This window comes from Crocodylus siamensis, chromosome 6 (genome assembly GCF_052110815.1).
Source record: "Crocodylus siamensis isolate JL-2025a chromosome 6, ASM5211081v1, whole genome shotgun sequence".
In the NCBI taxonomy this organism is placed as follows: Eukaryota; Metazoa; Chordata; order Crocodylia; family Crocodylidae; genus Crocodylus; species Crocodylus siamensis.
Window position 1 is genome coordinate 37,830,055 of NC_143400.1, and position 27,809 is coordinate 37,857,863.

Sequence of the window (27,809 nt, forward strand, 5' to 3'; positions counted from 1 at the left end):
AGCATGGGGCGGGGCAGGGTCTCAGCCAGGCCTTCTGCTAGCTCAGCTGTCCGTCCCATCACCGTGAGTTTCACCCACCTCCTTTCATATGTATATGAAGATCCATGTATACATGTCATGCTTACTGTGGTTTCGAGCCTCCCCATCTGGGGCGGTTTTAAATCTGCTCAGACCATGGTCTGGGAACAACCTGCATCTACCACGGTGGGGAGGATTATTGTCCCCCCTATCTTGAGCTCCTCTACCACTGGCTTGTTGTTTCTCCAGGGGCCCTTGTGTCTCCCCAAGCTACAATCCATCTGGTCTTCATGTGGGTAGTTGGAAGATGTCTCCTGTAGCCCCTTTTGGGGACAGGTCCTGGCCACTTGGCCTTTCTCCCCACACTGGTAACAAATGAATTATTTGTTATCCCAGCTTCTGCCCTCACATGTGGGGTTCCAGGGAGCTTCCCCCCCTCCTACCCTCTGCCTCCCTTCAGGTCTTGGGGCTTGGGATGTCCCGGCTCCCCTCTCTCTTCTGGGTTTATCCCCTTTGGCTTCAACCGCCACACAGTTGTTAGCCAGTTGGAGCGCCTCCTCCATACTTTTTGGTCAATGTCTCCTGACTCGCCTCTGGGTCTGGCTCCCTAAGTCCATCAGGAATTGTTCTAATTGTTCTCTTCCACCTTTTTTTTTTAGCCCTGAGCTTTTGTCAGTATATCTCAGGGGATATCTCCAGCCAGTATAATATCACAGCCTTTACTTTCCCATAGTCCCGGGTCTGTGCTCTGGTTAGAACTCCGTAGGCTGCCTGGGTTGGTCCAATCAGTAGGGGCCCAAGCCTTACTGCCCAGCTAACCAGGTCCTATTTTAGGGTCATGGCCATGCGTTCAATGGCTTCCAAGAACGCCTCTGGGTCGTCTTGTGGGCACATCTTAGGGAAACTTGTCCCATCCCCATCCTGGGTCATTCTCTTGTTGGCAGTTGAGGAGGCAGATTCAAGCCTCAGCCTCCTGGGCTCTTATCCTCACCATTTCTTCTAGCTGGGCTTGTTGCCCCTGAGGTATACATAATGTCATAGTGTGGGCCTACTGCCAATCCACTGGGGTTTGCACCTCCATGGAATCCATCCTATCACCAAGTCAGAGAGATTTCCATCTTTTCCAACCAGATGGTTCTGTGGCTACACTCCAAAGACACTGGAGCACTGTAAAACCAAAAAAAAACCTGCCTCAAGGCTTCTAGGAATATATTCATCATCATGCACACTTAGAGAGCAGAGCTGCAGTTTACAGGCAGACAAGTAATATGTCCCCACTATGAGTACTGATTACTGAGTTCCAAAAACTCAGAGCTCCAAATAAGAAAGACCCTAAGAGGAGGAACCAAAATGACTGGAAACCCAGTGGGTAAGTGCAGTTTTTACCCAAGGAAAGGCTTCTGGCAAAAATAAGTTTTGTACTTTATATAACAATTTGCATTTTCAAGTAATTATATAGGTATTAAATGAACAAAGAGAGTTTGCTTTAGGAAAAAGTCACGTAAGAAAGACAGTAGACATGGATAATGCTAATTAGGGTCTATTTTGTCTGCTTTTCCATAATTTAAGAAACAAGTGACACCCAAATCAATAACAGGCAATATTTGAAACAGGAAATACATATCAGCCTCCAAACTTGGTGTTACAGGATGTTACTGTGACAAACAGCTTTATGAGGGAAACAACCAAAATAGAAAAAATAAAAAAGAAGTTACAATAGCCAAGGAGAACATCTGTGTAAATGCTACTAATTGATAATATAATCAGGTCACCAGATGGGAGCCAAGAAAAAATAAAATTTATTAAACAGCCCCATAGAATAGGTGTGTATAGTATTTCAAGGGCATAAATTCACACAGTGTCTCCTGGCATGTGTCGGAACAATTATTAGCGCGACTATTTCTACCTTCCTTTTAATAATCTGGCATTAGCACTATTGGAAATGGTTTGCTATTGGGGATCATAAATCCACAAACTGCAGTTCAGAATTCTGGTTTTAAGAATGCAAGGACCAAGTTGGCACCAGCTTTCAGCTTTTCAGTTACAGAGCCTGTTCCCAGACCTAAAGGCTAATTTTAACACTGCTTTTGTACAGCTATATCTACACAGCTGGGGGGCTCTCCTTATCCAGATAAGGGACATACAAAACAACACTAATGTACTTACTCATTTTGTACACATATAAAATAACAGTGTTGTCTACTCATTCCTTTTTCTTTTAATCTTTTCTTTTAAACTGATTGTCTTAGAAAAATTGGGCATGGATTTGAATGTTCAGGAAGACTCACATTTCTGGCTCTGAAGCTCTATAAACTTTCAGTATTCAGGACATCTGCAACATCTAACTATTTTCAATATGCCAAGATGGCTCCCATTCCAGTGGCAGTTTGAATAGGAGTTTGTAGAAAGCTTTTAAGTTTTTGGTGTGAGAGGTTCTGCGCATGCAAGATGTGGTTCTGGACCAGCAAGGACAAGATTAAAACTCTGTTTGATGATGACCTAAATGGTGCTCATCTTATAGAAAGGAAGAATGTGCAGAGAACAGTGTACACCCTCTTTTTCCTGTATCATCTCCTGATCTAAGTTGTTTAGGAAAGAATGTGGCTGTGGCCCTGTTTCTTAAACTATCCCCTCCTTCCCTAAAACATATGAGTGGTCAGAGGCAGGAGGCTGATACATTACCCAGCGATTAATCACAAGCAGCTTTAATTAATCAAAAGAGTCAGCACCAAAAAAAAGCAGCCTGTGTTAATAACTAAACCAGAAACAAAACCAAGCAAACGCAACCAGCAGTGCCAAATTGGCCAAAGTAACAAAGCAGAGTGCAGCCCAAGAACAGACCAGCAACCCAGCATGTGCCATTAGGCTCTCTTGAGCAAACCCAACATAACAAGAGCCAGATCTGTATTTGGACACCCTGCCACCTGCATGGACCACCATTGGCTTCAGGGAACTTTTGTACAGCAGCAGAACCTCATCAGTAGGGCTGGAGTTGCAAGCGCAAGGCTGAAAGCTCAGAACTGTCACAACCCTAAAACTGGGAGACTATGAAGAAAAGCCCCAGTTATGCCAACATCTGCATGCACTTGCACCAAAACCAATTCTGCCTTTCTGCTCACACTCAGAGCCAAACTTTTAAATCTGGAAGAAGTCACCCAGTAGAGGCAACAAAGCCCCACTCTGCACCTGTATTTGCAAACAGTACCTTGTGCACAGGCACTGTAAGAGCCCAGATGCAATCCTGTGTTCCACAGTAGCATCCCAAGATACAAAGAGCCTGAATCCCGCAGATTCAGAAAGGCATCCCAGTGCACAGGAGAGGAACGTGACCTAAACTAGCAGACATAGTAGGGGATGGCAGGAGGAATGGATGTGGGGAAAAGGGTACATAATATATTTTTAGGAAAAGATCAGTGGCCATTCTATTCCAGCTTTCTGGCCTCCTGAGAGCTCCCCACGTCCCAGGACTTCAAGTGGCTAAAAGCCTGCCAGATTTGGTGTGGTCGGCTCTTTTGGGAAAGGGCGGTTGTTTTGTGACATTCCATACTTCCTGTTTCTTGCTGCAGAGACAAAACGAGTCAGGCCTTTCTTTGATCAGAAGGCAAAAATACTAATTATTGCAACACTGCACTATGTCACAAGAAATTTGTGCTAATTTCTTGGCTCATTTTTTGGCCCTGCTGCTGGCTTGAGTCATATAGAAAACACTGCTTCGTGTCTTTGTTTCCCCTTGGTTTATCTGTGTTGGGAGAAAAAGGCTGGCTCTTACTCTGACTTTATGCAGTGCCTAGCATGATGGGACCCTGGCCTGGTTGAGGCTGCTGGGTGCCGCTGAAATACAAATGCCAACTACAACAGGTACAGCATACACAGAACATACAGTTCCAAACTACCCCTGCCTAGGAGCAGGCTGAAGGAGCAGTCTGCTTCTAAGCGGAAGAGTGATTTAGCTCACAGGTAAGATATGCTGCATATGCAACTACACGTTTCAGGTGGCATGTTAAAAAACTCTCAGCAGAACGTCTCTTCTGCTCCCATGTCCTCGATAGAGGACTAGGAAGGAAACCATAAAGCCATAAATTCAGCCTGTTCAGTGAGCAGTCAAGAAAAGTGAATCATTCTGGCTGCATTAGTCTGCACTCAGGACAGCAATAAACACAGCTTAAAGCAACTTTGTACTTCCCCTATTCCAGGGCTAGTAAGGGCAAAACCATGCCCCTCTAGTGCAGCTAAGACCAATCATGTATACCAGCCAGCGACTCCCTGTATGAAAGAATCCAGCCCCACATGGCTCCTTTATCCCACAAAAGTTGAGGCCATAAAGCAAGGCCCAGGGAAAGTCTAGTCCTCAGAGCTCAGCCATGATTAGAGCAGAATCCACCAACTCTCACCTGGTATAGGTGGTAAGCGCAGTGTAAAATGTCCAGAGAAAGACACAATGTGGAGATGGATAGGAACTGTGCAGTAGCACTCTGCTTTTGTCCACTGAAACTGCTCACTTTGCTCTGAACGTTCAGGGAGCGTGAATCAATGACCTCAGGCAAAGGACAGTGTCCAGTGAATGCAATGGTGCTCCAGGAGCTGAATGTCAAGGCAGCCTTTCTGCTATTCAGCACGCCCTACCTAGAGAGCTGCTGTAATGTCTAGCTCTAGTATAGAATACAATGGACTCACAGACAGGATTTCTATTCCCATACCAGCCCCTGCTCTTCTGGATGCCTATCAACATGTCATTTTCCCTCCCCAGGGCTCCTTTTTGCCAGCTGTAAAACTGAGGTAATAACACCAATCTCCTTGGTAAAAAGTTCAGAGATCTACTGATGAGAAACGTTCTCTACAATCGAGCCCTCATCACAGCGTACCACGTATAGAACTGAGGTTGCAGTAAAGGATCTATACTTGCAATTTGTTTAGCAAGTTAAGTGCCAATTCCTTCAGTCACAATAAATACTTCCATTGCTCACGTACTAAGTCATGATAACAGTCAATCTCCTAATACGTCTCCCGACTTGTTGGCATTACTAAGATCAAAACATAACAAAAACTTCTTTTTTTTTAGTCACAGGAGTAGGTTTGCTTGGAACACATTGCCTGGCAGGAAGCTGTGTCTAAGCTAAGGCTGCAGCTCAGACTCCCTCCCCCTTTGCTGCCGGAATGCTGTTTACTGTCAGTTTGAACTTGCCTTAGTTGGTGACTCAGCCCCTCTATAGGCACAAAGGAATCCTGTAACAGGGAGGAGCGCTGAAATGAAGTCAGTGCGCCATGAGATAAGGCTTATTTTGTTCTTTGCTGTGTTTGACCTTTGCCTTATTCTCTGCAAGTCCCCCCTTTAAGAGTTTGTATTATCTCGGAATATCAAGTAGAGTGAAAATTTAAATAAAAAAAAAACCTGCAAAGAAACTGTTTACTTATGATAAACTGACCACCTCTGATGTGACCAGCGAATAGCTCATTGACAAAGCATTTCTATTCCACGCCCTAGTACGCAACCAGTGAACTCACCGCAGGCTTTGCCCATGCTACAGATGCAACTGGTTAAACAACCTGTTTCCAAAGGGGAGGGCCCAAGAAAAATTGAAATTTCTCCGTGAAACACTTTCCGTTACTTTTGGCACTCATGTCTGTGTGTTGCTTTGTATGCCTAGGTGGTGTTTCAATGTCTGTTTCTGTTTCTATTTCCATTTCCTTTCTTTCTTTGCCCTACTTGTTTGTCACACACTGGATCTTGCACAACCCTGAAATCACCAAGTCAGTTTACATGCTATTTTTGTGTGCAGTAGTATATCACCAGTTCCTCCCAATAGTTGGTTTGGTGGCTTTTTTCTCCAGTTCATTTTGCTGCCCTCTGCTTTTCTCTTAAAGGATCTTCATTTGAGGGCAGCTTGTTGTTGGGTTTAGGAAACAGGGCATGATTCACAGGGTCAGTAATAGGTTGCGTTGTTTTTTATGCTGAGGTCAGCAGTTTAAACCCAGTGAGCCTCCAGTGACTGAAAGCATCTGAGGACAGCTGGGTGGTTTGTGCGAAATGCCAGCAAGTCTCAGGCTATGTCCAGTGGTGCCTCTGTCATAGAAATCCACTCTGTAACCAGTGCTAATTAGCAAGTTCAGCAAAGCAGAACTCTTCACTTACCTACACAGGCCGTTGTAATGAAATGGTGCAGTGCTGCTACATCTGCTCTGCCTTGTCTGTGAGCCAGAAGAAAACTTTCACCTCCCAAAGTGGGCACCTCTCAGCAGCGTGACATTTTCTGAAAATAAATGGTTTGGTCTTTAAATTGGGTGCATCTACACGTGCATTAATACACTTCAGTTAATGCACATTAAATCTAGTTCCCCCATTGTGAGTTCCTGGGAAAATGCACATTAGCCTGTCTTAATGTGCATAGCACAGGGTGCCTAAAGATGTGCTGCAGGGCTGCTCCAATGCACTGTAATTCCAGCACATCAGAGCAGACTCAGTTAATCAAGTCTGCTGGAGCATGGCAATTGCTGTGCTATGCTCCAGCCAGCCTCTGCATCTCATGTATTAGTGTCCCCACACTTCAAGATGGCAGCAGAGGCACTTGTCAAATGAGCTTTAGTTCAAGTAAGATGCTGCAGCATTTTAATTAGAGTGGCTCTTAGAGCCACTCTAATTAAAGTGCCTCCTTACCCACCAGAGAATGTGCAAAAGTGCCCACAGTTTTTAAGTGATCCTTAGGATGCCTATACATGTAGAGCGAGGCTGCTCCAACGTGCTGTAATTACAGAGTGCTGGAGCACACTCGATTAATCGAGTCTGCTGGAACATGGTAATTACCATGCTCCAGCAGACTCCAGAGTCACATGTATCAGCACCCCCGTGAGAAAAATGGCAGCAGGGGTACTTTAACTAAAGCTCGTTCAACAAGCTTTGGTTCAAGCACTCATCGCCATTTTGCAATACACGTGATGCTCTGAGCACTCTAATTAGAGTGGTTCTGTGAATTAACTAAATAACAAGTTTTTTCAGTGATGCTTTAATGTGCATTAAAATAGGCTAATGCACATTCAAGTGTACCTATAGACATAGCCATTGTGATGCAGAAAATTTCCATATAGGCTGCCAGGTTTGGGTATGAACAACAAACCTCCCTAGGCCTTTACCAAGAAACACAGCTTCCTCTTCTAATCTCCAGTGGATGTCACTTGCAACACTGACTTGTATCATTATGCTATCAGGTGCTCTTGGATGGTTCAGGTAGCTTAGGCTCAGGACTCTTTGTACGCCCTGCTAGGTCTTCCCACACCCAATTAGCTTCCCATCCCTCAGAAGGCAGCTGGTTTAGGAAGCTGTTTTCTGTGCTCCACGGGAAGGTTTCTTTTGATCAGAAGTACGGGACTCTTACAAGGTTTCCGCTGGAATTCCCAGCTGGGAAAGGAAGAGTTTCTCCGAAAGGAAATCCACGTGGCACTTTCCCTTCTCTGTGCTAGGCTAGTCATGGGGATCGTCTGCTAAACTGCCTCAATACATATGGAAAAGGGAACTGACCACAATTCAAGAGACCATTTTCACACACTACAGAGCAACGTATGCTGCCTCTACACCCACTCTGTTCCCCCGCAGCCACATGAGTCAGAAGGGAGAGGAACAAACAGGGGATGGTAAGTGAGTAGAGGAGAGTGGGTGATCCCAAATATGGGACAGGACCGCCTCTGTGGGGAAAACTCAGTGGAAACAGCAGTCGTGTCACACACGCTTGTAAACAGCACTTGCTGAGCAGACGCAGCCACAGCTGCCTTGCTCACTCAGGGGTTACAGTGAAACAAACTATTAAGGGCAGTTACTTTTCAAAGGAAGCAAACATAGGTCCTGGAAGCCCTTTGCACGCAGGGTACCTGATGGCTGTAGGATGCTGAGGTATTGCTGACAAGTGCTTTCAAAACAGGCTGGAGAAATTACAGAGGTGCAACAACTTCCCAAACCAGCCATCAGTGTCCCCCTGCTTTACCTGTGACAGATTAGGGTGCTGCACTTCACGGTTGTGCAACGGGGCTGCCTGCGCAGTTTTAGCAACAGGCGAGACCAGGATTTGCTCGGATTTCCTCTCACACGGTTTCCCTGGAAATTCCCAGCTGGGAAAGGAAAACCCCTCGGCTCTGCAAGCTTGCAGGGAACAAAAGAGGGGCAGCTTCTGCTTCTGCCGTAACGCCTTTGAGTCCGTGCCGCTATGCAAGCAGATAATTTGGCTTGGCCAGGCAGGAGGCTGGACTAGCTGACTTGCTGCGGTCCCTTCCAGCCCTCCTCTCCTAAACGGACACAGGGAAGTTCTTTTTCACCCAGCACGTAATTAATTTAAGCAAGGGCTTCATTGCCACCAGGTGTCCCAGATGAGTTTAGCCAGACCCACAAAGGGACAGGACACATCCTTGGGGGAAAGGGGCATTGGTAGCTACTGAGCACAGGGGCGAGGGCCACGGCTTCTGAATCAGAGCTTTCTAGGCCTGACGTGAATTATTTTCAAAGACATTTTTCGTGTCCCGAGCCAAATCAAGTCCAAATCCACGAGGCAGTCCAGAACCATAAGTGGACCTAAAAACAACAAACATCCTCCACCCCATCCGGGGCTGCAGATATGTCCAAAGGCTTTTGGCGGGCATCCTACCTGCAGGCTGGCGGCTCGCCTGCCCTCAGCCACACGGCCATAGGAGCAAGCTAGGGAGGGGCCTCCCATTTCCATCAAGAGGGCTTTAAGCCCCAGCACCTCGGCGGGAGGTTACGGCTCCGAGCCGGTGTGAGGGCAGCGGTGACGTCACGGCACTGAGGTAACGCCCGCCGGCGGTGATGTCATAGGGACTCCGCGCAGGCCCGGTCGCGCTGGCGCATGCGCGGTGCGGACCCGGCCGGCCGGGCCGATGAACGCAGCGGGCGGTGCGGCGGGGCCAGGCCCCGGCCCCGGCCCCGGCCCCGGGGGGAAAGCGGCGGCGGTGGGGCCGGGGCCGGGGCCGGGGGAGCTGCCGGCCGAGTGGGAGGCGGACGAGGAGCGCGTGGCCTTCCTGTTCTCCGCCTTCAAGCAGAGCCGCGAGGTGAACAGCACGGAGTGGGACAGCAAGATGAGCGCCTGGGCCGGGCTGGTGCTGGCGCGCGGCCGCCGCCGCGGCTCGGTCCGCACCTGCCTGCGCGAGCTGCGCCTCGCCTTCGAGCGCCGCGGCAGCGTCCCGCTCGGCCTGGCCACCGTGCTGCGCGACCTGCTCAGGTACCGCGGGCCGGGCCGGGCCGGGCCGGGGGCGCGTGCGTGGCTCGCAGGGGGCCCTGAGCAGTGCCGGCGGGGTACGCGGGTCTCCCAGGCCGCGGAGGGTGGTGCGGGGGCAAAGGGCGCGTCCCCTAGGGCAGTGGTCTCCAAACTTCTTTGATCGCGCACCCCTATCAGTAAAACACTTTTGAGCAGGCACCCCCAATATTGATATGAACGTACATATGTATGTTTATACTGATATAAACATGCATCTAAATAGAAGTTCTAATAGTTTCTTCCCGCACCCCGATGGATCGCCTGGCGTGTGCCCCTAGGGGAGTGGCTCTTGACCTTAGTACCCTCCAGGCAACCTCTGGAAGATGCCGCTGTCGCGCTCCTTGTTGAGAGCGGGGAAAAGAGCAGAGTTGTGCTGCCGCGGCCCTCGGCAAGGCCCCGGCAGGTGGGGGTGTCTGTGACGCCGCAGGTCCCTACTGGAAATCATCCCAGTTGTGTTGTTTGACATGTTTATATTGTTCAGTCTGTTTATTGTTTATGATCAAGTTTAATATGACACCTTGAATGGCGTGGCACCCTTGAACGGATCTCCAGGCACCCCAGGGGGCTGCACCTGCTAGTGTTAAAATAACACACAATGACGACTGTTGGGACAAGCCGAAGGAAAATGGTGATTTTTAGCTTCTCCATTTTACTTCCTTTGTGCATCTGACAGACTTCTGTGCACGCTTGCCAGCTACAAAAGCTGCAGGCAGCTAACCTCTGGTTTTATTTGTGTAGTTTCTTTGGCATTGCAAAAGAAAGGAAGACGGGGAATTCCTGTAATCTCAGAAGATCAGCATGATATTTGTGGTTAAAGGAAGTTCTTGCATATGCAAACTGATACATAGGAAGCGGAGCATCACATGGGTGCCCCAGTCAGCGTTCAACAATCCTGGGGAAGTGGGGCTGAACTGAGCAAAGCAGCATGTTCTGCACAGGGCTGCCCAAGATGCTTCTCCACAGACTTGTGTGACCTGATGCCTGCCCAGGGCGCAGGCTAGCTGCGTTCAGTTCAGTAATGTGTGCGCTGTCTGTCTTTGCAGACGTGGCAAACTGCAGAGAGAGTCGGACTTCATAGCCAGTGTAGACAGCAGCTGGATCTCCTGGGGTGTGGGAGTCTTCATTTTGAAGCCTCTGAAGTGGACCCTGTCAAGTGTGCTAGGTGACAGCAAAGTGCCGGAGGAAGAGGAGATCCTGATTTTTGTGGAGCTACTTCAAGTGAGTTTGCCCTGATAATAGGACAAGAAGGTTTGTGAAGGGAGTGGGAGTTGAGCTCAATTTTCACCCATTGTTAGAGAAGGATATGAGTTTAGTATGACACCTTCAGTTATACTTTGAATGCTTGAATTATACTTTGAAACCTGAAAAGTCCTGTGGATGCAGGATATGTTCATACATTCTTAAGCTAATGAAACAGTTTGAGTTGAAAGAGGATTTCTGACTTCGTAGTTTTGCTAAGGTTGACCCAACCTAAAAGTTAAGTACAATTTTTATGGTTCTTTTGGACTGGAGGTGGGGGGGGCAGACTTAAAAAAGAGGTCACTTAAAACCATAAACACTGATGATGTTGGGGGTAGCTGGAATACATAATAGTACTTTCTACCTTCTGAGGTGATTGGATTTCATGTTTGTGCCCTTTCATTTTAAACAAGACACTTCTTCCTCATCCCATCACAGATAACACAGCTGATTCATTTGTTTTGCAGCTTTAAAAAAAAAAAAGGTGTTTGAGTTGTGGCCAAGTTGAACACATTTACAGGAGCATAGAAAGGTCAGCAGAGTGGTTCACTCACATGATTTGGTAAAGGAAATGAGGAAACTTGCAACCCTAGTTCCTCAGAAACTGAGGAAGAAATGGTCATTCTGTATGCAATTAGTGGTATAAATGTTTACCTCTTCAAACTTCCATTAACAAAGTTATTTTTCAAACAGCATAAACATTTCCCTCTTCAAAACTCTACAAACCTCCGTAGTCTGTCTCCAAACACTAATATTTTCAGAAACATTCCTAGTTTCTGCATATATTGCACAGTAATCTTTTTATATGCACCATAAAAAGAGTCCTAGTTTCTAAACAACAAAAATTGCCACCTCCTCAATGTTTTAAACCAGAGCTGCGATACCAAGAAAATTAGAAACGTCTGTAAAGAGCTGCGTGTGCATGTGGAAGACGGGAATAATTTGATATGGACCAGGAGAGACATTGTATACGAGTTGATATGAGATCTGACAAGCAAAAATCCTTCCTCCTCCTTGTGAAGTGTAATGGCTGTGAGAGGTGAAGTGACTCGTCTCTCTGGGCAATACTCCTCTACAGCACCTGGCTGCTGTTTCTGTGCTCCCAGGACCATCCAATGCTGTAGGTTGCAATAAAGGAGCTTTATGTCACTTGGCATGTGAAATATTCCTCATATGTATATCTGGCTTGCACTCTAATGTTATGATTATTTGCCGGCATATGCAGTTTTTCTTGGCCCACACATAAGGAAGGATGTGTCACCTATTGCAGGGCTAGGAAGGAGATCCCTGTGTAAACTGTGACAGTTGGTTTTGTTGCTTTCCTCCAGGAGAAGGCAGAGGAAATGTATCGCCTGTATCAGAACTCGACACTTTCTTCTCACCCTGTTGTTGCCCTCTCAGAATTGCGTTTGCTCTGTGCCAGCATGTGTCCGGACGAGAGGACCTTCTATTTGTTGCTGCTCCAGCTCCAGAAGGAAAAGAGGGTCACAGTCTTGGAACAGAATGGAGAGAAGGTACAGAGTAAAAGTGACAGTTTTGGGGTGTGATCCCATCCCTGTCATGCTTCCTGTTTGGCTTTCAGGGTACTTATTTTGATAGCTAAATGTCAGCATCTTCCAGTGGCTGTACCTTGTGGAATTGTCTAGGTTCCCTTATAACAGCGTGTAACCTCTTGGTTCAGGAATAAAACTCCAGAGTGTTCGGGAAGTGAAGGGTCTTAATTCCTCTCAGAAGTTGATAACTTTGTCGTTTAATGCGGTGCTGTTCACCCCCAAAAATTCTATACTGCATAACCTGGTAGGCAATCTGTAGACATGGGTACAGTTCAGCTACTCGGAGCAACATTGCACAGCAGTTTAGGAGAGGAATCGGGAGAACTTCATATCCAGTTGAAAATGCAGGAGGGATTTAGAGAAACTGAATCCAACTCTCAAATAGGAATAGGGCCACAACTTTGGGGAGTACTACTGCAACTCTGACAAAGTGATTACAACCTAAGTTTCACTTCTGATCTAAACAGTGGCATTTCTGTTAGCCCCGTGCTCTTTAAATAGCAGCCGGGGTCATTGTCTGAATAGTATTTGGCAACTTCGCATTTCAAAAAGTCGTGCAAACCCAAAGCAATCAATGCTGAATGAAAAGAGCATTTCTGAAATTGCAAACACGACTCCTGCAGCTTTTTGCTTCCTTAGGAGCAGCCCAGCTCCATACGGGTACAGCTGAATCCTGTTCAGTTTGTGATTTTTGTACGGGATTGTAGCACGGCTGGCCTTTGTCCTTTTTCAGACTTGGGGTCATTAGTGTCCCTTTCAGTATTGTGGTGGCAAAATGGCTGCAGGACTCTTGTAAAAAGGCCGTGTAAAGATGAAATTCGTCTCCTCAATGTAGCTGTCACATTACAGATTCCTGCTTGGTGGATCACAACTTCAGCAGGACAGCAACTCCAACAGCTTGTTCCTCTTTCTAGATTGTAAAATTTGCCCGGGGTCTTCACACCAAAGTGTCCCCAGTTAATGACGTGGACATCGGGGTGTACCAGCTGATGCAGAGTGAGCAGCTGCTGTCACGGAAGGTGGAGTCCCTCTGTCAGGAAGCAGAGAGGTAATGAGTGTATTATTTGGCTCTAAGGAAACGCTGCTTGTGAACTGCAGCTTCTTGCTCACATGTGATGTCCTAGATCACCTTGTTCGTGTTACTATCTAAAGTCAAGGGATTTCTCTGATTTGCCTATCAGAGTTCCTTGTTTTTACCTTTTGTCCCTCTATTCAGCCATGTGCATTTTTCTGTCCTTGGATGCACCCCAGCTTTTTGTCATTTCGTACAAGGTGTCTTGGATAGTGCTTACATTGTTTATAGAGTGCATTGGGTTTGAGCCTGTTGCAGCTGGTAGCACAGGCATCTTCAGGGCAGAAGAATGGAAGGGAAGCCAGCTGTTTTGTGAACCCTCTCCTGCATGTGATTTGATTTAATTTCTCCTTTTCTGGACTTCCAGGTGTAAAGAAGAGGCCCGAAGTGCTTGTCGAGCTGGGAAAAAACAGCTGGTAAGTGGTGCTGCTTGATTCTTGCTGTTTAGGAGATGTGGTCTTGGAACTGTGATGTGAGCAGCGTCCAAAGTTCAGTGTTGCATTCAAGCCATTCTGTGATCTGCCAGGTTTGCTGAGGCAGGGGGGCTTGATTCATATGAGATGCCCTCTTTGTGAGCATACTCATTGGGAGTGAGATGTACACGAGTGATGGAAGATGCAGCCTAAAGCCAACTGTGATGTCTTCCTTCCTGTGCTTGGGATAGTTGTTTAGAGAAGGGATTTATTTGACTGCTGCGTGGTTTCTGATCTGTTTCTGCATCTTTTTCTTCTAGGCACTTAGATGTTTAAAATCAAAGCGAAGGACAGAGAGACGGATTGAAGAGCTCCATTCTAAGCTGGATACAGTGCAGGGTATACTGGATCGTATATATGCTTCACAGACAGATCAGATGGTAATGTACACAGTGTGGTATGGTGGAGCAGCCAGTAGTCCTTTCTTGGCTCAAGAGATGTGTCCCCATGAAAGTGAAATATCTTCTCTCTCCCCCTACCCCCCATTTAGGTGTTTAATGCCTACCAGGCTGGAGTAGGAGCTCTGAAACTGTCCATGAAGGATGTCACTGTGGAGAAGGCAGAGAACCTGGTGGATCAGATTCAGGAGGTAAAGTAACTGAAATGAGGTGCTTGAATAGTAGCTTGTGACTGAGCGAGAAAATGCTGGTGCCTGTGTTAGACATGTTTTCCAAATCTTTGCTTGAGGCGCCTGACAATTATGTCTGTACGTGCCTCCTGTTTCTAGGGTGGCTCAATTTTTTTTTTTTTTTTAATGAAAGTGATATAAATCACCATTTTACTCTTGATTTTAATCAGGAAACCTTGGTTGTAATTTTTACATTTGTGTTTACTTCCTTAAAGGAAAGCTCTGTCGCACTGATTTGGTAGCCGTTAAAGCACATTTATAGAGCAAGTTTTTGCCTAAATTTGGCATATCTTCATGTTATGGAGAATACCACCTACTAATTTATGACTCCTGTCAAGATTGGGATGGAAACTTGTGCATTTCATTGCATTCTAACAAAAACTTATTTTATTTAAATCATCTTAAGTGTGCTAGATTCATAAAAATAAGGTGTGAGGGATTTTTTTTAGGCTAAACTTTAGGATTTCTTTGTGGCTCCTGTGTTCACATCTTAAATCAAGTGAGAATCTCAGCTTATTGCTTTATTCATGGATTGGAAGAGGGAAGGTTGTTTTTTCTGTTTTGACAATCTCCTTATCCATCTCTTATTTCTGAAAAATGTAGCAACTAAACTGACCTAGTTGAGTGAACTGAAATCAAGAAAATAGTCCCTCTGCTCCTGCAGGAACAGCCATTCATGTCAGGCTATATTTTCACTTCCACAAATTCTTGTCCCAGATTCTAAAACTGTGATTTGCACCAGCCTTTTAAAACGTTGGGAGCAAACACACAGTGATCAGTATTCGTATTTTAGTTAATGTTTATTTGGATGGTTTGTAAGAAGCTTAGGCCTTAATACATTTGCTGTAATTCTAATATAAAATTAGTATAATTTGCATTCTGCCCATCAGTTGCATCCTTGATCTTCTATTAAATCGATTCTCACATTAATCTCTCAGCTTGTTAATGTTTTGCAACTTATCTGTGACATTAGCCCTTTAGGTCTTTCAGTGCTGATAGATGCTATCTATAAAGTCCCTTTTGTAGTCTTCTATTTAACTTCATCAAGATCAGCTTTGAGCATTGTATTTCAAGGCTGCACACTGTTCCTTCTCTTTGCAGCTTTGTGATACCCAGGATGAAGTTGCCCAGACTTTGGCAGGGGTGGGAATCAATGGTCTGGGTGAGTACACGCCTTGCACAGGCTTCTCATCCTTTTGCCTACCACCACCCACAAATGACCGTGCTGCTGGCTCTCCTTCCTCAGAGTGTAGGCAGTTGTTCTCAGCAGTTCGGAGGAAGGAACTGGTCATTTGTTATGGAGGGAGAAAGATTTAACAGGGTCATTCTGTATGTCTCTGCTAACTTCTACTGATCTGCTGAGCCACTTGCAAATGGAACATGGACTCCCTTAAACACATGCATGTGTGAAAGTGCCAGTGACCCTCAGAAGTTGTGTTGTGAACACTTGATTAGGATGGTATCATTAGTTCTAACTGGGGAGGCCCCTCTCTTCTTGTTTGTTTCATAGCACTTCCACTGTGTCATTTATTTATCTTTTCTGGAACACTTTCCCCATCCCCTTGGCACCTCCACCTTCCCTAACATACAGGCTTCTGCAGTGACTCTTCCTTAGCCTGAAGTCTGGCTGTACCTCCAGGTGCTTAAAGATGTAGAGTTCTGCCACCCCAAGGGATTGACGGTTTGTTTTCTTTGACCGGCAGAGGCTGACACTGAGGAACTTGAGAAGGAGCTAGATAGTCTTCTTGTGGACTCGACGAAAGAGACTCTGGATCTGCCTCCCATGCCCCAGAAGCCTCTGCTTACCACCATTTCTGATGCAGATCTTGAAGCTGAGTTGGAGAAACTCTCTTTTTCAGACAAAGGTATGCATAGATGCCAGCAAACAGTCTTACTTGTGTGTGTGCTGTTGGGAACAGACACAACCAAGGGTCTGCATTCACAACCTGTATGGTAGTGTCTAGCATTACTGTGTTGGAAACTGGTGACCTCTGGCAGTCTGGGCATAGAAGACAAATGTGCTGTGGGTCCAGGAGCCTTCTTCATGTTTCGTATCTGTATAGGTCAGGCTTAAAAGTTGAGGCACAGCAGAGTGAGCAGTGTAGGGTGGAGAGGAGAGCTTGGTCTCATGAGGTCACTGTTGTACCTACTCTGTGGACAGTGACTGCTGAATTTATGGCTGAGAATATGGAAATGCCATAGAGCAAGGGAATGTGCTCCTCTCTTCAGCCTTCATACTGTGGGATAGGAAAGTATGCTGCAACAAGGTGTGTTGTGCATAATTCCTTTTAAAAATAAAGCGCCCAGAAAGCTGCATGAGGTTACCTCGTGTGTATTCAGTGGTTTTTATCTAACCAAAAGCTCTCGAGAGGGCCAGGATGACTCAGTACCTAAAATACTGACTTCTCAGTGAAATTCTTGAATAAGCTACATCCCGTATCTTTTCTTATAGGGCCTTCATTGCTTCCTGCCTCCCATCTTGTAGGCACAGGCTCAGTGGGCCTTAAAGTTAATAACCCACAAAAAACCTGTACTGGATCAGATGCCTAGTTCCTTTTGTCTCAAGTAGGAGTAAATTTCAGGTGCTTCAGATATTCTTTTGTTGAAGACAGATTATAGAATGGCCTGTCCATTGTATAGTTAGTAATTACCTTTTCTGGACTGAAACTTGAACATTACATGTTTAGAAATATCACTCTGGCCTCCTGTTTAACGCTTTTGAAACTGAGACCATTCCTCAGTTCTGTATAAGTACATAATTTTTTCTCGTCTCTGTTGTCTTTAGGTTTAGCTGGTCTCTAACCCATCCTGCTGCTAAGCATTCACTTGTCGTCTTTCTTTCTTCTTTGCATCTTCCTTTGTAGGTGTGGCACAAAAGACTGAATCTACTTCCTCTGAACCCAAAAGAGTGGTGGCACTGGATCTCTGAAGATACAACAGCACCTGCTGCTGTGATTTGAGAATAGTCTTAAGATTGCTTAAATAGTGACCATAATTTTAAAGAGTTACTTTGGACGGTGGGCTAACACCCTTCTCTTTTTATGGGATATCACTTGCTAAGTGACATGATCTACTGCCATGACCATCCACCCTCTCTGGAACTGATACCAGCTGGTGTTGCTGTCATCTTAGTGCCAATATCTACAGTTTGACTGTTTATCCCAAGTCGCCTTCGGTGTTCATTATTTTCCTGGTGAGCTGTCTTCCCTGCTGGAATTACAGCCCTCGCTGTTATGTCCAATGAAGATGAGAGCTCTACTTCATAACTGCTTGATTTTGTTACAGCTGATGTTGAGGAGAACCTGAAAAGCAGCAGTATCGCAGTTGCTCAACGTCTGGCTAGTTGTGTGGTTGTGTAAAACATTTGGCACATTACATATATACTGTCCTTAACAGTCGAGTGTCTGCAATAAGCTTGCACACCTGTCAATAGTGCTACCTATCTTTTCCTATTTGTATTTGCACGGTTGTGGACAACTAGACATGTGACTCTTTAACTGTAGGAAACTTTGTTCTCGTTGCCACAAGGGGGCAGCAGTTGCCAGCACAAAATGACACTTGTTCCTCTTTCTGTAATAACAAGGCCTTAAAAAGAGACCTGCAAAGGGCTTAAAAATTAAGGTGTTGCTTTTTATGCTGTGATGAGAGAGGCCTGCAAAGCTTATTTAAAAAAAATAAACTACTTAGTTTGTGTTTTGGGGTTGGTTTTTTTTTTTTTAAACCTGTGAAAACAGCAGGTAATTTAAGTTTTACCTTCCCTGTTCGTTGCAGATTTTTAGGAGTCAGAGGGGGATTAAATAAGAGGGGGGGTTTTTGCACTACCAGGGAGTACTTGGGGGGTATAGTAGTTTTCTCCAAAGTGTATGGGGGCTCTTGAATCCTTCAAACAATGCAACTCCTTCCCTTCAGTTCTCAGTCTTGAGGCATAACGCTACGAGTTGAGCTAGAGGAGAACTGCATTTTTAATGTACACAACCCAAGCAGCACCTTTATTCATCAGAACAAAGTGCAATCTTTTTGTCCCCGTTTGCAGGTCACTTTTACTATGCTTATCACGTACACAAAAGAGGGTAAACCTGACTAATCATGCTTCAGTTGCTTCCAGTGGGACTGGGTGACCTCTTTTGGGAGAGGCAGATGTTTCCACCTGTGCTCTGTGTATCCTGGCTCCTGATGGGACAGCCATAGTGGGGTTGGGACCAAACACATGTGAGCCTGAGGAAGTCTATGGGGTTTCACTGAGTAGGTGTTTGTTTGTAATTGGTGTCCTGCTTCTGTCCCTCCTTTGAGGTAGAATGTATTATTTTTTTGTACTAGTTTCATGCCTGCCTCTGCTACCAGTAGCTGCCCACTTCCCAGGGCACACAAAGGACAGGTTGCTTGAACTAGCAGTAATGAGTCATGGAATAATAATGGAAGCAGGGGAAAAGGAGCTCTAGACCTAGCCCAGCTTCTGGAGATGAGAGAGAGAACTGCCAGGGAAGTAACTTCAATGCGCTGCATCCGAACAGTCGGCTCCTCTACCCCATCCCCTCACCAACACCACTACTATTCCTGAGTGCAAGCTCCTCAGAGGGGCAAGGTGCAGCAGGTAAGCAGTTCACGTGAGCTAAAAACAGAATTGGAATCACAGTAAATACCATCGGTGTGTTCCTTTCCTTTCTGTACAAAAACGGGAAAAAAGATTGCTGTTGTTTTTTCTACCTGTCATGTAATAAAGGGAGGAAAAATCAAGAGTGTATTGTGCTTTTTTCTCTGCATATTCCATTGATTATCTTGGTATTAATGCAGCTCCAGCTGTGCTGCTGTTTCTGGAAACGTTGTCTATTAAATACAAATAGGCAGGTCCTTCAGCTTTGATCTTAAAAACCAAGCCATGAATAATCAATGCACCAGCCAGCTCTATTTACCTGAAGCCTGGCTGCTTCTCAGAAAAGCAGCTGTGCTCTGCATTGTCTCTACAACCTGTTGCTTAGAAGAGGCTGCCTGACAAATGACCATTGCTTCTGGGCGTCATGCTGATGTCCAGTTCCACTTGTTCTATTTCTCTGAGAGGCAAGGTTCAAAGTGATGAGAGAGAGCAAGAAAAAATGGGGAGGGTGCAGCCATGCACACACCCACAAATGGGGTGCTTCTACTGCATGTACATATAAATATTTTGCAACAACAACTGTTCTAGGAGGACTGGCACTGGCACATAAGAGTTAAAACCCAGGCAGCTGCTGTCTTACTTCAAGTGGATTGCAATTTTCATGCTTTGACTCCAAGTGGGAATGAAATCAAGCAGGCTAAGTGGAAAAAAAACATCAAGCTGTAACTATGAAAGAAAAAGAGGGAAATGGTGGAAGGGGTAATACATGGATGGCATATTGCTGAAATATGAGGGAGAGAAAATACAAGAACAAGTGCTAATGCGTTGCCATCAAAATGAAATCTTCCCACAGAAGTGCTTTGCAAAATATATACACAGTACCCATTTGATTCTCTACTGAAAGGTCAGCTGCTTCACTCATGAAATGCACAGTGACTTAAGGTGACTGCAGTGCAGATCCTTGGTCCTGCATCTTGGTGGAAAGGCTGTTTCCCTAGTTCCATGGCAATGCATGGGATCCGGATGACTGTGAAACGCAAGAGTGCTCTCTACTAATAAATCTGCATGGCCTGCTCTAGATTTTACTCAAATGCTTCCCATGCAAAAACTTGGCTAGATTATCTTGTGGGCTCCAACTGTATTGTGAGTATCGTGGCTGACGGCAGGGTGAGATTCAGTTCCCAGACAGAACTCTGTGCTGAGACTGCCATATTTTCCTGGGTGCCTTATTTGTTAAAAGACCTAGCAATCTAGACAGGGCCAAGGGAGCACAGTGGGGAATGCCCTATCACAATAACACTGGTGCATGGCACAAGGCTGCAGTTTGCCAAGGCCCTTTTTTGGATGGGCTGCATCTATGTTTAACTCACTAAATCTGGACAGCAAAAGCCATACAGCTGGCTGCTTGGACTAGTAGCAGATGTGCAGCTAGTGAGCTGGCTTGGGAACCAGATGCAAAAGGCTTGTAAAGGGATGTAGGTGCCAGGGGGGTGGCACTTTGTTTTAATGGAGTAATGATTTTCTTGGCCCTGTTCTCTCTCTTTCTCTCACCTTCTCATGCACTGAAATCTCCAGCCTCCTGGGCAAAGGGATCCCTCCTGTAACTACTTAAGGCAATGGAGTTTCAATAGTGGTGGATATAGCCTGTTAATTTTTAACATGTAGCTGCAACTTAGAGCGAGTCCTGATTCCTAATGCAGCAGCATGGCTTGCCTAATGCAAAGGAGGATGGGAGGAGAGTAGCTGGGGTTGGGGCTTGTTGGGGTCACAGTGGGAGTCAATGGGAGGCAGTTCCACTACTAATACTATTCTGCATTGCCATAAAACCCCTCCATTTCTAGCCCTGGTGGTGATGGGAAACTCTCCTCCCTTAAGAGACGAGATGTAAATATAGAGCAAGGCTGTCGAGCCACTTACCCTGCCATGCTGTAGATGAGATGATAAGGTGAGATCACTCTAGCTTTCCCCAGATGCACTCCATAAAGGGGATGGGAAGTGGTAAGTCACTGTTGAATGTCTTGCAATAAGTGTCAGCAATGTTTCTGGGCAGAATACCAAAAACACCCACGACCTGGACTTAGAAGATGTTGGAACGCCAGGGCACGTGGCAGGGGAGCTGTGAGAGGCCCGATCCTTGTTGTGCTAGTGCAGCTTTAGCCACTTCTCTGCCATCTGCTTGGAGGCATGTGCACCAAGCAAAATGCCTTCACGTGCCACACTGGCACACATGCTGGGGGGTTGTCTGCCCCTGATTTGGAGGATCAGGGAACAGACTTCCTTGCAGTGACTCCTGGCTAGTCAGCCCTGTCCTAGAGGTCCCTATCAGCCTGGGAAAGGGACTGTGCTCTAAAGGCACTTGGGTTGAATGCTAATGTAGGAAGAGCTTTTGCTTTCAGTCCATCACTCTGCCGGAGTAGGCTGTAGAGGGCTTAAGACACCCCTTCAACAGGCTTTAAAAAAGGAATGCATTCATACCTGGTGTTCACGGAGAAACTTGTTTGTTTTTTTCTGTTAAAAGTGAACAAACTTAGTCCTGCTATCGAACTACTCACACTCAAGCTGCATTCAACATTTGGGGTTTTCTTAGATAAGAGCTACTCCCTTCGAATCTTAAAAGAGAACACTGCATAACTGCTCGCTCTGATAGGCGCTGTTAGGAGGAAAAGGACCACGAGCAGATTAAACTCTAATACCTGGAGGTCTCTTTATACAGTGGTTCATCTACAGACTTGAACATCTCTTACAACAGAAAGTAAACAACATTATCTAGTATATCTATGTTGGGGTGACAAGGAAATATGAGGCACAGAGGGGAGAATGTCCTGCCTAAAACCATGCAGTTAGGCAGTGGCAGAGTGGGGGGGGGAAACCTGGTTCTCCAGTGTCATATCCACTGCTGCTATAATCTGCTCGTGCTGTCTGCCACTATGAGCATTAACATAACCTGGTTTCCCACCCTGACTGCTGATCTGTTTAATACAAGACCGGTCTGATTGCTCATCACCTCAGCCCCAAAACCTCTTGCCTGTTTCCTGACCTTCCCTACAACCTATACCTTCCCCAGTTTCAGTGGAAGATCCTCCAACCCCATCTAAAAACAAACTGGGCAGGAACTGGCAAATAGGGACCTGGTGTGAGATGAGAAGAGATGGGAAGAGATCTCACCTGAGGGAAATCCAGTGGAAGTTAGCAAGAGAGGGAAGAGCAGAGACAGGAAAACAGTCTGGTGTGTGAGCTGAGAAGCAGAGAGCGTCCATCAGCAACAGCAGCGAGCAAGCCCAGTTCCTCCTCACATCTGGCAGCAAGTCCCAGCCTGGCCAGTACAAAAGGGACTGACTGAGATTGTACAGCCAGCAAATAGATCAGCAAGAGCTGATGAGCTGCTGAAAGAGGAGGGGGGAGGGAAGCTGGAAGCAGAGCCCACCCACCCTGCACAAGTGCAGGAGGTGAGCACGGGCTCTTTGTGAGCAGCAGGCTGTAAAAGAAAGAAAAGTGTGTGCGCACGCTTTGGAGAAAGGTAGCCGAGAGCTGGGGAGAATGCCAGGCTGTCTGCAGGAGCTTTGGAAAGGAGCAAAAGGTTGGAGCACTTCCTGGGACCAGGAGATCTGGCGGAGCTGCAGGAGTTTGAGAGCCGGGAGAATCACTAACTGCGACACTGGGATGCTAGCAGAGGAGTGACAAAGACATAGCTTTGTGCTGATGGGGACTTAGTGCTGGTGAGATCCCTGAGGACAGCAAGGACACAAAGGGAACTCATGGATGGGCTTTACTTCTCCGGAGAGGGAGACAGGCTGGCGACAATCAATGACACCCTCAGCAGGGAGAGCTGGGTGGAGGAAGCCAACTCAGAGCTGTCCCTTCGGGTGGTGACAGGCGTCCTCCTCTTCCTCCTTATCCTGTCCACCCTCTTGGGCAACACCCTGGTGTGCGCAGCCGTGGTCAAGTTCAGACACCTGCGTTCCAAGGTCACCAACTTCTTTGTCATCTCTCTGGCTGTCTCCGACCTCTTCGTGGCTGTGCTAGTGATGCCCTGGAAGGCCGTTACCGAGGTGGCTGGCTTTTGGCCCTTTGGGGGCTTCTGTGACATCTGGGTGGCCTTTGACATCATGTGCTCCACTGCTTCCATCCTCAACCTGTGTGTCATCAGTGTGGACCGCTACTGGGCCATCTCCAGTCCCTTCCGCTATGAAAGGAAGATGACTTGGCGTGTGGCTTTTGTCATGATCGGGGTGGCATGGCTGCTCTCCATCTTGATCTCCTTCATCCCTGTGCAGCTGCAGTGGCACAAAGCCAGCGAGCTCCTCCCACCCCAAGAGCTGAGCTTCAACATCAGCCAGGAGGAGAACTGCGACTCCAGCCTCAGCCGGACCTATGCCATCTCTTCCTCCCTCATCAGCTTCTACATCCCGGTTGCCATCATGATTGTGACATACACACGGATCTTCCGCATTGCCCAGCACCAGATTCGCCGCATCTCCTCCCTAGAGAGGGCAGTGGAGCATGCCCAGAATTGCCACAGCAGTGACTGTTCGCATGAGGCCTCCTTGAAGAACTCTTTCAGAAAGGAGACCAAAGTCCTCAAGACCCTCTTCATCATTATGGGTGTCTTTGTCTTCTGCTGGCTGCCCTTCTTTGTGCTGAACTGCATGGTGCCTTTCTGCAACTTCAGTCAGCATGAACCTGGTGAGCTGCCTTGTGTTAGTGAGACAGTCTTCAACATCTTCATCTGGTTTGGCTGGGCCAATTCCTCCCTCAACCCCATCATCTATGCTTTCAATGCTGACTTCAGGAGAGCCTTTGCCACCATCCTAGGCTGCAGTCACCTCTGCCCCAGCAACGCAGTGGAGACGGTGAACTTCAGCAATGAGCTGGTCTCCTACCACCATGACACCACCTACCAGAAAGAGGTGGTGACCCTCAGCTATCCGCACATCCTCCCCCATGCTGCCATGCAGGCAGAAGACCATGAGGTGACTTTCGACAAGGTGTCTCAAATTTCCCAGACCTCCCACAACAACCATCCCAGTCCTGTCTTACCTGTGGTCCACGTGGAGTGTGAGGTGGCTGTATCACTGGAGAAGATCACGCCATTCACCCCCAGTGTCATGGGTTGAAAGGGGACTGGGGGCAGGGAGCATGGGGAGGACAGACACAGCAGACGATACCCTGCTGCAATCAATCAGTTTCTGGGGAATGTGACAATGCACAGAGCAGTTATGGGGAGTGGGGGTTGCATGGGGTCATCTTTCCTGTCTTTCTGGCATAACCAAAATGACTTGCCAGAGGATCAGAAAGCTCAGGGGATCTGAAGTGGGGTATGGTGCTTTCCCCTGTACCATTGGGGGTTCAAACCCAGCCCAGGCTGGCACTCAGTGAAAGCTTCAGGTGGCCTTTGATTCACTTTCATATTCTGAAAGTACAGTAGAGAACTAGGCCCCAATTTTATGGGGAAGAGGCTGAATGTGGTGGCTTTATTGCTCAGCCCTATTCTCAGTCATACTACTGTGTCTTGCTCCCTTTCTTAGTTTTTTCTCCTCCTCTTTCACCCATGGTCTCTCCAAACTTCCTTCCTCCCTGAGTACTCTCCTCACTGTCTCAGTCGCTGTCTCATTTCAATAACAATTGCTTTTAAACATTCTCTCTCTCTTTTCACTCACCTGTACTTTTTAATTAGCATCATCTTTGCATATTCAAACTTGAGTCTAGTAGCTCCAGTGTCATGGTGGAAATGCCACGGGAGCAGCCCCTTGCCTTTCACTGCAAAAAGGTGACAAGGGTTATTTTAGCAGTGTGTTTTGATAGGTACTTATTTAAACATTTGCAGCAGAAAACATTGCATGTCCATGCCACCCTGAATCCAAGGCATCTGCAGCTCCTTGGCACTGCCAAAACGCCTTGTCGTCTTTCTCCCCAATAAACCTTAACAAAGAGAAAAATCAGAAGGTGATAATTATAGTGTAACAGTAATTATTAAATACAGCCCAATTACAGTCAAGTCACAGCACAGTGGGCGTGGGAGAGGAGGAGCACACTGTGCTCCTGGGGTCGTTATTACAATTTCTCTGTGAAAGCATGGATAGGACTGACTGTTGCTCATAACCAGCTCAGAATAGCGGCAGGGCGGCGGTGGGAGAGTGGTTAAAGCAGGAGTTAGGCTTTCAAGGCTGTATCCTCTTGGAGAAAGTATATGTGATTCACTTACATCCTTGCGCAAGACCCAGACCAAAGTGAGTCCTAGCCTGGTTGAGTCCTTGGGGTATTTAGTGGGTTATGTGTGATAACGAGTAAGTAAGGTCCTCTCAGAGTGGACTTCCTAATGGCCCATGGGAGTCTGAACTCCAGGGGAGTGGTCTCTGCCTGTTAGAGGCGGGTGGGACAGGGGCCAGAACTGTGTTTCTACTGCTGACCTAGGCAGATCATTTAACCTCTCCCTCTTGGTTTCTCTGTCTGTAATGAGTCTAATAATACCTACCTCACAGCAGTGTTGTGAGGCACAATTATGAGCATGCATGAAATGTTCTGCAAAGGGTGCTTAGCAGATAGCATCATTACCTCTGACAAAGGTTGGGTAAACCTGCAACACACCAGACAAAAGAGGACTCGGCCCTTTTGACCTGGAGCTGACCAGACAGGAGTGCATGAGCAGAGCTGGGGGATAAAAAGAATGTTTGTCTGCATTGAAATAGAGGGTGTTTCAAATAGCCTTTCGAGGTTCTTTGGGTAAATCTGAGATCTATTATTAGACCAACTCAAATAGTTGGAAAAATTCTTCTTAGTAAGCTTTCGGGTATAAATACCAACACAGCCACAACCTATACCCCTGTCAACTAGCCCGTGTGTGTTTTACTTGAGCCCTTGCGTGCATGCTGGGATGAGGTGGCAGTGGCAAAGGTTCCTTCTCCCATTCCCGGAGGCTGGTTCTTTCCTCCAGTGTCTGTTCATTCCTCCAGCTTGTATCGCAATGCTTGTTTTGTGGCCTGGCAACATGCACCAGTGATTGATCCCTTCCTTGGTTTTGCAGTAGAATAGACAAGAGAATAACTATAAACTGGACTCATGGTCACTGGGACACTGGCCTCTTTGTGCAAGAGAGACTTCCGATGCCCCTGCTGGGATATGGACAGCAACTTCAAAACCACACGTATTTCTGTGTTGTGCTAAGGTTTTTCTTAGTCTGGCAAAAATACACCTCATTCCTCTCTATGCAGGGTGGTTTTCTTTGGGTTTTGCTGCAAAAAATGATGGGAATGGGTGGGGTACACAGGCAGAAGAACAGAAGAATGTGATATACCAGGATGCAGGATTGAGGCAACACTTCCAATCATCTGCTGAGGCCACCCTCAGTATACCTGGGGAACCTCACAACAGTGCAAGGAGGTGTTGCAAGGAAAGCATTCAAGCCTCCTTCCAGGGTCCAGTACATTGGCTCCCACAAGCCACAATTCCCAGCAAGTATGCCTTTCCTCTGTGTAGTTTCACCTGAATGGTGTTGGGCTTCTGGCTCTTAGGAAGCAAAGTATCTGAGCCAAACCTATTCCCATTTGGTACTGTCCTTGTTCGCTGCCCAGCTCAGCCTTTTGGGTCTTGGGAGGACACCTCTCGAAGATAAAATGGTAAGCAAAGTCCTTCTCATTTGTGGTTTCAGTCTGATGCTCTTGGATGATTTCAGCCAAGTTGTACGTTGCCTTCTGCCTCAGTTTTCCCCTGCAGTTTCACTGGGACACAGATTCCCCATGATTTCCACCCTAAGCACTTGTGATGTGCTAGGATGCACTACTCAGTGGTGAGACATGTGAGTCCTATTTGTAAACTGCAATGGGACCCTGAGACAGAAACGCTGTCTCACAGCAAGCAGAGAGTTCTTTCCGTCTGTCCTAGCAGCTCTTTCATGCTGTGCAGTTTAACAATAGGCTGGTGAGGCTGGATTACAGGAAGAAAATGAAGTGTCCTGTGGTCTGTTATTTGCTCTTGGATATGTAGGGGCTACTTGTTAAAGCAAAAGAATCAGGGAGTCGAGACTCCAAAGTCCGGTTCTGTTCCTATCCCTGATACCGACTTGCAGCAAGACCCTCTTTAAGTCCCTTCACCTCTCTGTGCTGTGTTCCCAATCACAAATTGAGGGTAGCAAGACTGAGTTACCCTCCAGGAAGGCTGTGAAGATTAAATCTTTGAAAAGCATCAGTCTCTCTGCAGTATAAGGATCCAGAGCTATAATTGTTGGGTGCAGAGGGAAAGTGTTCAGAGAGAAAACTAAGAGCAATGGGATGAAATGAAGCAAAAGAAACTTGGAGCTAGCTAACATGGGAATTGCTGGATGTGCTCTCTCTTAGATTGGAACGATATCTTTGGAGAAAACCCCAAACTTCTGGGACCCTTAAAGCTCAACTTATGCCTAGAGAAAATATGGTACGCAAGTGAAGTGCAGTGATTCTGTTATGAGAGTAAGAGAGAGCCTGATGGTTAGACTAGTTTAAAACTTTCTTATTCAGGGGCCAGACAATTAAATAACCTAGAGTAGCATCCCCAGAAAGTGTGTACATGTGGCAGACAGGGACACAGACCCACTCAGCCACAATTCAGAAGGAATTAAAAGCAAAGACTTCTCTCTCCAAAGGGCATTGGATGCCGATTTCAGACCTTGTTCTGCGATTCCTAATGCTCCGAGCTTGACTGTGCCACTGCTTATAGCAGTTGTGCCACACTTTCTGGCATCACTCAGATTATCTTGTTTAGTCCCCTGAATGTTTGTTAAGTGAAGAGAGCTCCTTGAAAGTCGAGAGTTCTCCCTGGCTCCCTTCAGGCACCATTCAAGAGGTTAAACCCATTTTCTGAGGGTCGGCACAGCCAGGTGGCTCACTGGGAAGCAGTATTAAAACCTTAATTTAAATGGAAATCGGGGGCCGCTCTTGAGAGGAACTGACGGGCGACTAGTAGGCCTGAGAACAGCAGAGAGGAGAAGCTCATTGGAAAACTTTATGTGGTGG

General features: G+C 46.6%; 2 protein-coding genes across 2 annotated transcripts; both read left to right on the forward strand.

Annotated features, from left to right (window-relative positions):
- The first annotated feature begins 8,877 nt into the window (after nt 1-8,877).
- On the forward strand, nt 8,878-18,968 carry CHMP7 (charged multivesicular body protein 7). Its single transcript, XM_090052920.1, has 11 exons — nt 8,878-8,912; nt 8,976-9,233; nt 10,313-10,487; nt 11,837-12,022; nt 12,976-13,109; nt 13,501-13,549; nt 13,867-13,986; nt 14,097-14,195; nt 15,336-15,396; nt 15,938-16,099; nt 17,099-18,968. The coding sequence occupies exons 1-11, from the start codon at nt 8,893-8,895 to the stop codon at nt 17,161-17,163; spliced, it is 1,329 nt and encodes a 442-aa protein (XP_089909046.1). The 5' UTR covers nt 8,878-8,892; the 3' UTR covers nt 17,164-18,968.
- Nucleotides 18,969-21,533: 2,565 nt separating this feature from the next.
- Nucleotides 21,534-24,000, forward strand: LOC149862351 (D(1) dopamine receptor-like). Its single transcript, XM_090051823.1, has one exon. It carries the CDS (start codon nt 22,581-22,583, stop codon nt 23,937-23,939), a length of 1,359 nt encoding a protein of 452 aa, XP_089907949.1. The 5' UTR covers nt 21,534-22,580; the 3' UTR covers nt 23,940-24,000.
- The last annotated feature ends 3,809 nt before the right edge of the window (nt 24,001-27,809 follow it).